General features: G+C 47.6%; 1 protein-coding gene across 2 annotated transcripts in view; it reads right to left on the bottom strand.

Moving 5' to 3' along the window:
• Positions 1 to 7,252, bottom strand: part of STRA8 (stimulated by retinoic acid 8) — a gene marked incomplete at both ends in the record, with an annotated part of 14,155 nt that extends 6,903 nt beyond the window's left edge. Inside the window, 4 exons of one of the 2 annotated variants that reach the window (XM_080932646.1) lie at positions 683 to 889; positions 2,969 to 3,053; positions 3,467 to 3,542; positions 7,124 to 7,252. In XM_080932646.1, coding sequence (XP_080788772.1) covers positions 683 to 889; positions 2,969 to 3,053; positions 3,467 to 3,542; positions 7,124 to 7,252 — 497 coding nt within the window. Of the gene's footprint in view, positions 1 to 682; positions 890 to 2,968; positions 3,054 to 3,466; positions 3,543 to 7,060 lie in introns of both variants that reach the window. The other variant, XM_080932645.1, reaches the window with a different exon arrangement.
• Positions 7,253 to 14,321: the final 7,069 nt, after the last annotated feature.

Below are 14,321 nucleotides of genomic sequence, written 5' to 3' on the forward strand. Positions count from 1 at the left end.
GCAGCCATCTTGGGAGCCATGGGGGGCATGGATTTAGGCCTCCTTCATTTCTTCTGCTCCCAAAGCTCCCTGCCTTGTCCAAGGCATGGCTGCCTTAGCTCTCCTCACTATGGGTATATTCTAAGACTTAAGTAGCAGGCCTGCTATAGTCCTGCTTTCGGGCTTGAAGGATTCAGCTACGTATGGTGTGAACCTCCTTGTCTCTAGTCCATGCCTCTGAAAGCCAACATGGCTGCTGAAGGGTCTTAGGTCTGTGGAGGAGGCATTAGAGGTTTGAGCAAGCCAGGAATGGTTTTTATATAAGAGAAGATGTGGCCTGTTCTCAACCCCAAAACGTAGATGTCTGAGGTGTGTGTGTGTGTGTGTGTGTGTGTGGTAGAAGGAGGGGCGAGTACTAAAAATTACTGTCAGCAGCATTCTTTCCCCAGGGACTCCCAAATAATCACCCATTCTAAATAAAAACTGTATTTTGGTATACAGATGTAACTTTAACATTGTTTGCCCAGCCCCTTAGCTGGTCTCCATCGGGATGCTTCCCACATGGAAACCCTGTAGTTGGTGATTTGGAGCCTGGTTTGAATCATGCATGGTTGGGGGCTGCCATCGAGGCCAGCTGGAGTGTCTGTCCCCTTGCCCACAGGACCCCCTTCAGGAGTAAGGCATCCCACCCAATCATTCACACCGTTCAAATTCTATGAGGTCCGGCAACAGAGTGGAAGAGGCATGGGAGAGATCGACTTTTTTCTCCTCTTCCTCTTCTTCCTCCTCTTCCTGGTGTTCCTCTACTTCTCTCTCTTCTTCATTTCCTCCTTCTTCAGCATCTGGCTCAACACCCTCAGAAGGGAGCCATGATGGGGGACTGTTCTGAGGAAAACTGTTTAGGAATACACTGGGGGGAGAATGCAGAATCAAGAGAGTGCTGGGCAAATCTCGCCAGTGAGGGCACACACCGAAATCCATAACACAACTTTGCTAGCTGTATAATCCAAATGTATAGATAATAACCAAGTGGCTCTCATGAATACAAGATGGCAGGTGCCCCATTTGAAAGTCAGTCATTTGATCATAGCCACAGGCTACAGAAGAAAAAGCACATGCTTACCTCATTTAGCTTCCCTATGAACAAGTGATAAAGTCTGTACGGAGACTGGAGGTGTTTTTTTTTCTTCCTCTTGACACGTTTTTAATGTCTTTACATGATGTAACTCGATTTTTAACAAAAATTTCCACTAGGCTATAATACAGTCAATACTTAATATATTTTAATTAATATCTAAATAATATTTAATTAATATTAAATATTAATGTATATATTTGATATATTTAATGATATATTTGATAATTATTTTACACAGGCTATATAGTACATATTTGCTGTTTGAAAGTTTGGAAAACAGGGTTAGAGAGACGGCTCTGTGTTTAAGAGCACTGGCTGCTCTTCCCAGAGGCCCTAAGTTCAATTCCCAGTGCCTACATAGCTGTTCATGACCATACGCCAGTCTCCAGGCACACTGCAGGCACATGGTGCACAGACAGACATGCAGACAAGACACCCGTCCATATAAAATACAAGTAAAACAGTTTAAAGCACTGAAGGTAAAAACTAAAATAAAATTCTGGAAACCAGAGGGGGAAAGTACAGAGAAGAAAAGTTCTAATTTACACCAAAAACCCTGGACAGCACCATAATGTCATAGGTTTTAGAGGGCTATGACAGCAAACTGTTTGTAGCCCTCTCTGGGGCGAAGGAGACATGGCTTGCATTCTGGGTCTCATCAGAGGCCAACCTGGACCTAGATCATAGCACTGGAGATGGACATGCCGTGGGGGGCCAATGGAGACAAGGGCCTGATGGTTACCCCTCAAGCATAAGATGTAGTCTGGGGCCCACAGCGTCCATGCATGAGAAAGGGGCATTATGTCATCTCTTGACAGCAATACGGAGCAAGAGAGCATACCTACACAGTGCACACGCAAAGCACCAGCGTGAGAAAGTTAAGTGTACACTTGACTTCACTTACAGTATATGTAAAGTTCCTCTCCCCCCTCTGCCCAAAAGTCTCCTGTGTGAGGGCTTCCTGTCTGTTGGTGATACTATTTTGGGAGACTGTAGGTCCTAGCTAGAGAAAGTAGGTCACTGGATGAGGCTTTGGGGTACCTTGTCCCTGACCTCTTCTCCTTCCCTTTGCTCCCTGTCTTCTGTGAGCTAAATGGCCCTCCTCTTCCACACATTCCTGCGGCCATGATATCCTGCTCAAGATCATGGGGCTAAGCAACCGAACTCTCTGCAACTGTGAGCAAAACCAATGCTTCCCCTTTGTGTTGTCATCTCGTGTCTGGGCCACAGTGGTGAGGAAAGTGACTAACAGTAGAGCAAACACGGGAGAAGGACATTTCCCAAGCCAGTCTCGCTGCTTAAGTTTGACTATGATGTCAGCATAGCCTTCCACATCTGTTATACACACACACACACACACACACACACACACACACACACATGCATAATACACATACCACGTACACATATAAATACACACATATGTATACATGCATAACACAACACACACACACACACACACACACGCATAATACACATACCACGTACACATATAAATACACACATATGTATACACGCATAACACAACACACACACACACACACACACACACACACTAAGATCTAAGATATATGGGTAAACTCCACAATTTCCTTTCTCTAAAATGAAAAGTTATCTGATGGGTGGATATCCATCGGAGCTAACATGAATTTTCGGAGAGGTGAGATGATACACAGTCTCACGCTTTTCTGAATTCTGAACTAAGCATGAGTCACTGAGGAAGAATATCCAGGCCATGTTATAAGGACTGTGGCAGCTGTAAGGGGGTGAGAGGAGCCATGATGACCTTGCTTAGTGGAGGCTGCAGTCACGCACTGAAGGCTCCCAGCCCCAGTCCCTGCCGGGTCTCACCTGTCATTCTCAGAGTACATTCTGGCATATTCTTCCTTGACCTCCTCTAAGCTGTTGGGATTTCCATCTTGCAGGTTGAAGAATCCTGTCAGGGACATAAGGGCAAGAGTCATAAAAAGAAACACCAGCCCTCGGGTCTCTCTTGGCAGTCTAGTTCAGGGGCTCTAGGAGGATGGGAAGGCACAGAAAACTTAGACCCTCCCAGCTTTAGAGAGCGCGGAGCCATTTCCCATTTGTTCCAGGCATGAGTACTAGTCTACTTCCTCTCTGGCCCCTAAAACTGAGGTCAGAGGCCCTTCGCTGTGCCCCATTAGGGAACCCATAAAATCCACACAGCCTGGGGACCCTTGCCCATTATGCCAGGGTACAAATTCCCTGGGATGGAGACCAGTTGTGGCTCAAGCACAGTGCCTGACACACCACACCATAGGTTCTTAACATGTATCTCTGCCTTCAGTGGAAAGTTTGGAGCAGCCTTCTCTAGGGAGGGGCTCTTGCCTTTGAGCTTCAGCAAATGATCCAGGCTTTGTTCCAGTTCCCGAATGTGAATCTTCGTCTTATTCAGTACCTGCCACTGAGGACACAGACAGACATTGTTGAAAAGGCAGCTTTTCACTGTTGAAACGATTTCCTTTATGGGTCCAGGAAACCCCTTCTCGCTCTGAGGCCATAACTACCCTCCCCCACCCACCCATACAAGTCCCATGCTTGGCCTTGTCTGTGGAACGGATAGGAAGTTTGTCCCAGTGCATAGAAGGCATGGAGACGTGTTTGCATTCTACTAATGGATGCTCACTGAGACACCAAAGTGTTTGGCACTAAGATGTGTTCAGAAAACCACCACAGTGGCTGTGGTGTCATAGGTGTCTGCATAGGCTGCTTGCAGGTGGCACACTGTGACAAGGGGGCTCAGCAGACTGAATGTCAACCTCAGACTTGCACAAAAGGCCACTAGACTTCTGCTCATGTTGTGTCCATGTGCAACTCAATATCCTTTTCTCAAAATGTTTATTGGCTGAATTCGTGGACTCTATGTAGCTAGGTGTGTTGGCGAATGTCTATAATCCCAGAACTCATTAGGTAGAGGCAGAAGGATGTTGGAAGTTCAATGTCGTTGCAAAGTGAGTTCAAGGTCAACCTAGGATACGTGAGACCCTGTTTAAAACAAAAAAAAGAGAAGAAAATAATTAAAATATTGAATGTGATCTAAATGTATCTAAAGATCTAAAACTAGCAAATGTTCTGTGGATCTGAATTCAGGATTTTTCCCTTCCTTCCCACCTTTTATCCTAGGTACCTCACTGTTGTTGGCTTGGAATTCATGGGCTATGAAGCTTGGCTGTTCTTAGGACAAGATGATACTGTTCTCTAAAGGTTTGTGTTCTTCATCTTACACATGTTGAACCTAGCCCTCTTTTAGAGATATTCAAAGGTGGGGTCTATGAGGAGGTAATTGTCCTGACAGCAGACTCTGAGAGTATGGCACTAATACCCTAAGAAAAGAGGTCCAAGGGAGCTTGTTCACTCTTCCATGTGGGGACATGGCTAGGCTGCACTCTATATGAATCAGACATGTTAACCACACACTAAATCTGCTGGCACCTTGAACTTAGACCGTGTAGCCCCCAGAGCTGTGAGTAATGCTGTGGCTTATGCATTTCCCAGGTGAGGGTGTTTTGTTTTACCAGCTGTGTCTGTGAGGCTGGCATTGTGGTCCGGAGTAAGTGCCTTGCCTTGGTTCAGCAGGACCTCTCAACTCTTCCCCCACACTCCTCTCCCTCACTATCTTTGAGGCCGGTTCTCTCTCTCTCTCTCTCTCTCTCTCTCTCTCTCTCTCTCTCTCTCTCTCTCTCTCTCTCTCTCTCTCGTAGCCCAGGCTAGACTCGAACATGTGAATCCAAGAATGACCTCGAGCCTCTGATTCTTGCAGAGTGCTGAATGACAGGTGTGCACCACCACCCCAGGTTCTACAGTGCTGGAGACGGAGCCCAGGGCTTCTTGCACACTAGCTAGGCACCCTACCACCTAAGATACACCCGCCCCACATGTCTCCTTATATTCCTACCGCATCAGGGAGCCATAGACATGAATTTAGCTGCACTCCCCACAGCAAGGCCATGGGTGCCTGCCTGTTTTCTGTTTGGTTATCCTGCTAGTGTGTACACACATCTCCATTAGTCATTGGCAGGGACTTTATTTAGGTTTTATGCCCCTCAGAAGCACAAGCAAGTACATCTTTATTCAGTGGATGTGACACATGGCTATGCCCTGGGAGAGCTCTGTTGGCAGCAGAGACCCCACTCTCTCACCCCGAGTTCCTTCATTACTTACCAGTCCCCCACTCTTTTTCAAGGGCAAGTGGGGAGGTCTGTGTGTGGGGGAGGTTTCTACACTGAAAACAGTACATGTATCAGTTGAAACTCTCTACCAAGTGGTCAGGAGCTGCCTTTTAAAATTCCACAGAGGCCTGAGTCTACCCAGGGGCTCTTCTATGGTGTCCCCCTACCCCAACAAAAAACTGGAAATCCTCTGGAAATTCTAGTAACAGAAAAATTTACAGGTTAGGATTGTGGCTTTGCTGGAGGTGCCATCCAAGAAGGAAACCAAGCAGCTGGGAATGTGTTCAGGGACACACAGAGTTCAGACAGGGAGACATGGAAAGAGGTTTGGAGTGGAAACTTTTTGGCCTTGTCTTCTACCAGAGTGCAAGTATTTCCCCTCCCCCTCATCTCTACCTTCCTCTCCACCTCTAGCCTCTCTCTTTTTTTAAAGATTTATTTATTTATTATATATAAGTAGACACACCAGAAGAGGGCATCGGATCTCATTACAGATGGTTGTGAGCCACCATGTAGTTGCTAGGATTTGAACTGAGGACCTCTGGAAAAGCAGTCAGTGTTCTTTAACCACTGAGCCATCTCTCCAGCCCCCTTCCAGCCTCTCTTAAGGTGTGGTCGTCTGTAATACTCTCACCATTATGATCTTGATTTATTCTACCAACACCCCTCTTACAGGCCTCTCTTCAGTCTCTGGACAATAATTAATTAGTGTAGTGTTAATTAGCAGCTAAAAGAGATAACCAAGAAGAAAAAGAGCTGGGTGATATACACCCATCATCTGATGACCAACCTGACTCCATCTTAAGGATGGCAGCCATTTTGTTATAAGGTCAGAACAAGTGCATTTCTGCTTCCTGCAAAATTCAGTTTGACTGTGGTTTAAGCTGTTTCTGAAATTTGACATGTTCCCTGCCTTAATCGTACTCTGGTAAAAATGTTCTGCCAAATAATTATAAAATGTTCTTCCAAGTTCCCATGTAATCAAAATTCTTCAGGAAATCCCCCAGCTCTTGAAACAGCCCTAGTCTTGATATATAAACCCTACCCTCCCTCTCCTGTGTTTGCTCTTATATTTCGAAACTCCACTTTGGGGGAGATAGCAGTAATTGATAGACAATATAGCTTGCCTAATTTGAACAAAGAATTTGGGGTAATGGTCTTACTCTCATTTGTTGGGATTAACATCACCCCAGCACTGGGGAAGCAAAACCAGGAGGGTGCGATTTCAAGGATGTTTTTCCCCCTCTAGAAAGTTCTAGGCCAGCCTGGGTTACACGGAGACTGCCTCAAACATCAGCATCAATTAAAAAAAAAAAAAACATAAAGGGTAGGAAAAGCTGTGTGCTTCGAGATACAGATAAGCTGAGCTTGTACGAGTGCCAGTGTGCATTCATTTCTAGTACTGTACGTGTATGATGTGTGTGTGTGTGTGAGTGTGTGTATGTGAGAGAGAGAGAGAGAGAGAGAGAGAGAGAGAGAGAGAGAGAGAGAGAGTGTGTGTGTGTGTGTGTAGGTAGATGTAAGGGTCCCAGAGCATGTGTTGGGGGATGACTGTTGCCCACCAAGTAACCACACAGTCTCCCTCCAGCCCATGATTTCCCTTCTCAGCTCAGGCTGCTTGTCTGCTGGTAGAGAGGGCTGGCTTTGACAATTTGCCTATGAGCAGCAGGGCTGGCAGCTCTAGGCCAGTCCTTACCTCGCTCTACAGTTTTACCACATGGAGAAATGGTTCACCATCCCCAAGTCCCTGTACCTTTGAGGCTGTGAGATCAGACTGGGAGTAAACTGTCTTCCTTAGGTTGTTGAAGAGCCCTACCAGGGTGGCTCGATGGCGGGCCTGGGACAGACGTCTGCGGGCCACCCGAGGCTCAAGCTGCTGCAGCTGTGCCACTGGCTGGGGTGCCCCATCTTCACTGGGTTGGTTGCCTTCTGCAGGGGTGGCCATTATAATCTACAATATAATATACCCCCTTTAGCTTTGCATAGTAGATACAACACTGAAGAAAGGAGACAGAGCAGACAGAAAGAACAGAGCTCACAAGGCAATGAACATGAGTAACAAGACCCACAACAAACCACAGGTGACCCCAAATCTCCTACGGAAGTTTGGCTCCTAAAATTACAAACCACTTACGCTGGACTTCCAGTTGAGAGGCACCGGCCGGGGCTTACCCCAGTAAGATCCCAGCACATTACAGGGACTCACTAGACGTTTGTTTCTACAGCCAAAGTTGCGCCTAGCCCTTGGGCATTGTTCTTCCTACTCTGGTTAAAGCTGAACAGGCTTGGGTTCCACTCCACGTGATCTTTCAAATGTAGGAATGGCCCTTTGGTATAGGGAGTGCTTACAAAGGGTATCAAGATGTCCACTGTGGATCTGTGGACCTTTCCGTGTTTATATTATACCTCAGAAAGGAGACATTCATATGCTACGGCCTATGAAGGAAGCAGAGACTCGGGGCTTCACAGGAGAGCAGCCATGGCTGGGCCTTGCCTTGCTGCTGCTGCTTTGTAAAGATGCCATTCTGTTGACATTTGCCATAGGTGACTTTATAAAGTAGGAGTCCTTCCTCTGGGTGAGGTGATTCTATCACCATGTAAGGGATGATCTCATCCTCCTCCTCCCCCCCTCCTCCCCTTCTCTTCCTCCTCCTCCTCCCCTTCTCCTCCTCCTCCCCTTCCTCCTCCTCCCCTTCTCCTCCTCCTCCTCTTCCTCCTCCCCTTCTCCTCCTCCTCCTCCCCTTCTCCTCCTCCTCCCCTTCTCCTCCTTCTCCCCTTCTCCTCCTCCTCCCCTCCTCCTCCTCCTCCCCTTCCTCCTCCCCTTCTCTTCCTCCTCCTCCTCCCCTTCTCCTCCTCCCTTCCTCCTCCTCCTCCTCCTCCCCTTCCTCCTCCCTTCCTCCTCCTCCTCTTCTTCTTCTTTTTCTGTTTCTTAAGAGGTTCCACACAGAGGCTGGAGAGATGGCTCAGTAGTTAAGAGCACTGACTGCTCTTCCAAAGGTCCTAAGTTCAGTTCCCAGCAACCACATGGTGGCTCACAACCATCTGTAATGGGATCCGATGACCTCTCCTGGTCTGTCTGAAAACATCTACAGTGTATTCACATAAAATGATAATAAATGAAATCTTAAAAAAAAAAAAAAAAAAAAAAAAAAAAGAGGTTCCTCACAGTTCAGACTGATCCAGTTGCCTCTACCTCCCAAGTGCTGAGATTCCAAGTGTGCACGATAACCCAGCGGTATCAGTGCTGAGGACAGAATTCAGGGCTTCCTGAATCTAGATAAACATCCTAGCCACTGAGCCATACCTCCCACCCCACCCCAATCCCTGCTATAGAAGCTCTAATGACAGGCAGGGTTAAAGGCTTCTTACTTGAGGACTATCCCTTACACATAGCTCCTCCCCATGGCTCTTCGAGCAGAGGACCTGCATCAGCTTTCCACTCAGCAGTATCTGTGTTGGATGCTAGGTTTCTGCTGGGTCCACTCTCCCCTGAGCTTAGAACTCCAGTACAGGGGGATTCATGACACCGATGAACTTTAGCGTATGTCAGTCACTTGGAGTGACAGATTGATAAACTCAGGCAGAAATTCAGTTTCAGTTGTAACCAGAGGCATGACCTTTAAGAGGCGATTGGTCACACCCAATCTGTGACATCACCTTATGGTATCAGAAAAAGTCTAAAGCAAAAAAAGCTGATAGGAAACACTGCTCAGATGAATGGAAGGCTCATGCTAGTAGAATCTTCCTGAGATTCCCAATTGTCTGTGAGTCAGAAAAGAATCATATCCAAACCCTCTTGACTTGTAGGGAATCTGAAGCTTTCCCAGTGCCCATGCCCACGAAAGCTCCTGCATGGCTGTTGGGAGCCCTAGAGAAATGTGCAGTTCTTGCCCCCACCACACGGGGGAGACTCTCTCATTACTTGCTTTTGCTGTGGTTGTCAGTCTTCACTGCCCAGTTTAAGGAGTGAGACAAACACCAGAGCGTCCCTATGGGCTACCTGGCATTGTGGCCTTGATCTCCTTCCATCAGCCTTAGATTCTCCCAGGTCAGGAGCTAAGTAAGAAGCTAGGAGAGGGACCTCTTGCTCTGCCTGAGGAGGATGGAGCCTGGCCGATGGCATAAGGACAGATGAATGATTTTCAGTGGCATCCTACATGCTGCCCCCTAGCAATCACCAGCGATGATCTTCCACAACTTTCCAAAGACAATCTCTCTTAATTACTATTACCCTCTCAGATTTCTGTTGCCCCCGACAGGGGCCTAGTTCTATATTTTTCTGACCAAACTTTCAAGGGCTTGGTTTGGAACTCCCTATGTAGATCAAGCTGGTTTCGAACTCACAGAACTCATCCGTCCCTGCTGTTGGGATCCTGGAACTAAAGGTATACACCGCCACATGAGACTAGGCTGAATGTTTTCATTTAGCATTATTCATTTGTGTAGGGGTACGCACTTGTGATGGCCAGAGACAACTATATCGAGTGAATTCTCTCCTTTCACCTTTCAGGGCCCCGGGGCAGAGCTCAGATTGTAAAGTTGCATGGCGAATGCATCTTGCTCTCTGAGCCTCCCAGCCAGACAGTACTATACTTGGACCCCCCCCACTCCCCAGATTTAACAGTAATGTACTTGGATCCATGTTAATAGCAACTATGATTCTGTGGAGAGGCCCCACCCTGGAAAATTACCACAGAAATCTCCCTGGAATGGGAAAAGGGAAGGCAGGACTAAAGTTAGTGCTGTGCTAGGAATGGGTGACCTAGCATACAGTAAAAGGGGGGCCTAGTATAGGGTAAACTTAAGGCCAATAAGTGATTGTGTATGTGTATGACATAGCCTAAGAGAGTCTTGAACTCAAGATTTTCTTGCCAACCCCCGTGAATGCTGGCGTTGCAAGAGTGTGTTTGTGCCTAATGAAGAAGTGAAGTTAAAAACAAACAAACAAACAAACAGGGGCTGGAGAGATGGCTCCGTGGTTAAGAGCACTGACTGCTCTTCCAGAGGTCCTGGGTTCAATTCCCAGTAACCACATGGTGGCTCACAACCATCTGTAATGGGATCAGACACCCTCTTCTGGTATCTGAAGACAGCTACAGTGTACTCACATGTATGAAAGAAATAAATCTTTAGGGACTGGAGAGTTGGCTCAGTGGTTAAGAGTGCTTGCTGCTCTTGCAAAGGACACAAGTTCAAGTCCCAGTATTCTCATGAGGCAGAGTATAACCTCCTCTAACTCCAGCTCCGGAGGCATCCAAAACTCTTGCTTCTGGGGCACTCGTACGGACATTAACACTTACTGACCTCTACCTCTACAAAGGCATATACGCATAACCAAACTTTGAAATATTCTATCCAGGGGTGTAGCTTGACGGAGGTGACAGGAGAACACCTCAAACAAGCACATGAACAGCCTCTCAGACACAAACAAACAAAAGATTCAAAAAAAAAAAAAAAAAAAAAAAACCCACAACCAAAACCAATCACCCTAAAAAAAATAAATAAATAAAAAAGAGAAAAACAAAACCAAGTAACAACAACAAAATCCAGAAGAATATAAAAAGAAAAAGAAAAAAAGCCAAGCAAAGAAAATAAAGCAAAAACAACATAAACATGCAATGAACTTTGTATGGTAGCCTAAAAGAAAATCTATTAAAAAATGAATTACACTATGAGTTACCTATATCAAGACTTTACCTAAAATGAAAGATAGAAAAGAGAAAGAATCCGGGTGGCGGATGGTGTAAGTTGTTTCAGAGATGACACACGTGAGTGAACTGTGTAGGGTGAGTTTAAGGCCTGAGTCTCATGCCCTCTCATTTAACCAGCCATATGACCGGAATGGGTCAAGGAACTCCCTAGATGTTCATTTCTCTCCCTGTAAAAAGGAGGTAAAAAGTCCTTAACTAGACTGCCAGCTAAATGTTCTCACTTTACTTGCTTATAGTCAGGGATCTGTGACACAAGCCACCAACAGTAGAGTGGGGTACAGGCCACCACCTCTTAAGGAATTCTGGGGGACTCCATACACATATCCTTTAGGAGTCCCAAGTGACCCCACACATCCTCTAGGTGTTGCAAGTGACCCCACACATCCTCTAGGGGTGGCAAGTGACCCCACACATCCTCTAGAAGTCGGGGGTGACCCAAACACATCCTCTAGGAGTCGCTGTGACCCCACACATCCTCTAGGAGTCGCTGTGACCCCACACATCCTCTAGGAGTCGCAAGTGACCCCACACATCCTCTAGGAGTCGCAAGTGACCCCACACATCCTCTAGAAGTCGGGGGTGACCCAAACACATCCTCTAGGAGTCGCTGTGACCCCACACATCCTCTAGGAGTCGCAAGTGACCCCACACATCCTCTAGGAGTCGCAAGTGACCCCACACATCCTCTAGAAGTCGAGGGTGAGCCACGCATCCTCTAAGGATCGCGGGTGACCCAAACACATCCTCTGGGAGTCGCAAGTGACCCCACACATCCTCTAGAAGTCGAGGGTGAGCCACGCATCCTCTAAGGATCGCGGGTGACCCAAACACATCCTCTAGGAGTCGCGGGTAAGCCGCACATCCTCTAGGGGTCGCGGATGACCCCACGCATCCTTTAGAAGTCACTGGTGACCCTCCCCCCATTCTCTAGGAGTTGTGGGTGACCCCCCCCCACACTCTAGCAGTCTCGGGTGACTTACATACTCTCTATAGAAGTCCCGGGTGATCCCAAACACATGCTCTAGAAGTTGTGGGTAATCCCCACACAAGCTCTAAGAGTCCTGGGTGATCCCGGACACGTTCTAGGAGTCGAGAGTCATGCTCACACAAGCTCAAGGAGTCACAGGTAACCCACACACAAACTCTAAGAGTTGCGGGTGACCGGCCTCCCCCACTCTAGGAGTCGCGGCTGACCCACACACTCTCTCAGAGCCACAGGTGACCCTCTCCACACACTCTAGGAGTTGTGGGTGACCCACACTCATGCTCTGGGAGTCACGGGTGACTCACACGTTTAAGGAGTCGCAATTGACACGCACATACTTTTGCGAACAGATTAGTCACTGGCAGGGCTACTATTCATTAAACTAGTTCATGCATTCACGAGCACCCACTCCTACTCTGAGAACACGCATGATAGGAGAGTACTTACCCTTCAGGCCACTATGGTGAACCATGCACCCTCGACACTTGTGGAACACGCAGGAAGTTGCTCGAAGCCCTGACGAGTCAGTCCCTCACGACTGCCCGTCGCAGAGTAAGAAGAGAGGCTCTTGCCTCAGGTAGAAAACTGACCTGGTACCCCAGGCTGGGGACCAATCACAGCGCTGTCACTACCCACATGACCAATGGGGATGCGTCGTGGTGCACCAATGGGAACGTGGGCATTGGTGGAAACATTGTAACAATTTGCCACAGGCTGCAAGAGGGCGTGGAAGGAGCGAGATGACCTTCTCACCCCATCCAAGCGGCTAGCGCCAGTTCTTAGACCCCTCAACTTGGGCAACGCGGTCTATAACTTTCTCTTGAGCAACAGAGAAGTCATCTTTAAAGTCCCAGTAGCAGTCCCCTGTTTCAAGGAAAAGACAGAAAAATGACGATGTGAGAGGGAAAGGGTACTAAATAGGAGAGAGGAATGGAGGAACCTGACTAAGAAAGCAAAGAGAACCTTCAAGGTGGAACTAAAAAGCAGAGAAGAAAAGAGAGAGGGCACGTTTAGTCGTCGGTGTAGTTAGTAAGCAACAAGTTTTCCCCAGGTTGAGGGAACGAAGACTCATTTTCTGCCTCAAATCAGATGCGCTGTTATCATTAAGCCTCTTTTTCCTCTTATATCCCGAGATATATGTAACGGTCTTGACATCACCACATCAAATTGGCACACTAGGAGGGCCACCACATCAAACTGGCACACTAGGAGGGCCACCACATAACTTGTAGAGCAGAAAAAAAAAGCAAGCAAAAACCCCTTGGAAGGTGAGAGGTTCAGCCTGTGAATAGGGGGGAGGGCGCCTCCTGCAGGCTGACCTGAGGTGAGCTGGAGCTGCTTCGCCATCGCTCCCTCCCCCCAGAGGTTAAACGGAGGTCACTTGAAGTAGCAGAGGCAAGCCAGGGCTTTGGTAGCACCAGAAGCTGGATTCCAATTGGGGATCTACCTCACGGTGACTGACTGGCTATAAAGGAGCTCCTATCTAAAGTATGCAGTGGGGTACCTTAAATTCGACCCTAGTGAGTCATAGTGGCATCTTTCAAAAGGTTTTGGTGGATCGTGTATTTTAAACAACACAATGAAAACTGTCCAGTGGGAATGGGACACAACTGTAGTCACAGCCATAAGGTAGCCCAAGAAGGACAAGAAGCTCAAGTTGGCAGCTAACCTGAGCTTGGAAGTGAGGCTCTTGTTCCTGACAGAAAACAGATCTGGTACTTAAGGTGGGGGACCGGCGGAGACCCCATTACCAGCTCCCTTCCAAACTAGCAAGGTTGTGGCAGGCCAAAGGAGCTGGGGGACGGAAAGACACTGTAGTAAGTTTCGGGAATGATTCAGAAAAGAGTGGCGTGGACAGGTAGGGAGGGCGGCAAATCCTCTCCTCTCTCAAAAACTTGTTCCACGTCCAAAGAGCAGCTGCACCTCATGCCCTCGGAGGCAAGTTTAAAATGTATCATTTTCCTTCAAAGTTCGCTTGGGTCATGACCTATCCCTTGACTCTGAGGGAGACCTTCGATGTGGGGGTGGCTCTTAGGTGGTCCCAGGCCTGCATCTTTCTCCTGGCTCTGCTTACACCTCTGTGAGAGCTGTGGGGGGCTGCTGGGAACAGAACAGGTACTGAGGCTGTGAACCTTTGTCTTGTCCTTGCTCTGAGATGTAAGTGGAGGTCTGCAAACTTTGACCTCTGACACGCCTCAACCTTTAATTTAGTTACCAGTCCCCTGCCTATTTCATGGACTCACACACACACACACACAAACACACACTTCCATACTTTGACCTCCACAGAGGCAACTGTGCACTCTGAAGAAATGTAA

Source organism: Micromys minutus (assembly GCF_963924665.1).
Source record: "Micromys minutus genome assembly, chromosome: 18".
NCBI classification, from domain to species: domain Eukaryota; kingdom Metazoa; phylum Chordata; class Mammalia; order Rodentia; family Muridae; genus Micromys; species Micromys minutus.